Source organism: Augochlora pura, unplaced genomic scaffold (assembly GCF_028453695.1).
Source record: "Augochlora pura isolate Apur16 unplaced genomic scaffold, APUR_v2.2.1 APUR_unplaced_7042, whole genome shotgun sequence".
Lineage (NCBI taxonomy): Eukaryota > Metazoa > Arthropoda > Insecta > Hymenoptera > Halictidae > Augochlora > Augochlora pura.
Window position 1 is genome coordinate 325 of NW_027587675.1, and position 904 is coordinate 1,228.

General features: G+C 38.7%; 1 protein-coding gene across 1 annotated transcript; it reads right to left on the reverse strand.

Annotated features, from left to right (window-relative positions):
* Positions 1–350: 350 nt before the first annotated feature.
* On the reverse strand, positions 351–898 carry LOC144478051 (platelet-derived growth factor receptor alpha-like). Its single transcript, XM_078195773.1, has 2 exons — positions 789–898; positions 351–537 (listed from the first exon to the last, which is right to left on the reverse strand). The coding sequence occupies exons 1-2, from the start codon at positions 863–865 to the stop codon at positions 351–353; spliced, it is 264 nt and encodes an 87-aa protein (XP_078051899.1). The 5' UTR covers positions 866–898.
* Between the last annotated feature and the right edge of the window lie 6 nt (positions 899–904).

The following is a 904-nucleotide window of genomic DNA, read 5'->3' on the forward strand; positions in this document are numbered from 1 at the left end:
CAAAGACTGGTAAAAGGGCCATAGCTCTTAGGTACGGTCCAAAATCTAAACCTCAGCACACACACACACACAAAAAAAAAAAAAAAAAAAAAGGCAACATTCAATCAACTACAACCATACAACGCAGAACCTCTGTCTCTCGGAACATTACCTCGCTAGTCCAACATTAATATTAAAGTGATTTATTGTAAACTTGACTGATTTATTTAAACATTCACTTGTGATTAATTTCCCAACGTGAAGTCGAACGATAACTGAAAGCATCTTTCAATTAAGTTGCCTCAGAGCAACTTCTATTTTCGTTCGCGCCGAAACAGTGGATTATGCCAAAAGGTATCCAGGTAACTCATTCAGTCCAAGATAATCTGATTGATTCGAATATGCAGATGTATAGTAGATAGACCGATGTGAAGATCACTCAACGAACTCACCGCTTTCATGTTGCTCTCCAACAGATTTCCTACACTGTCAACTAGCTGCGTGAAATTCGGACGTAGAGAAGGCTGGACATTCCAACACTGACACATTATATCATACCTGCAAACGAAAAATTGCAATATTTGAGGTATCGTTTACTAATTATATTGTAAGTACGGTCGATGTACGATTAAACACGCTAATACAAATGATCATTCAATTGGAAAGATTTAGCAATATGCACTCGATGTAAGTCTCGCAGCACTCCTATTGTAGTGATAGGTTTATTTTAAAGAGAAACGAAAGACATATAATACAAAAAGCACTGCCCCAAATCCATTCCAAATGAAATATTTCAAGTGAAAACCTACACTTCGGAGGTGGCATATTCTGGCTTCTCCATTCTGTAACCTTCGATCAGCTTTTGGTACACTATCTCTGCTTGCATTCCCGGATACGGCGTCTCAGCCAGCGTGAAGAACTCCCA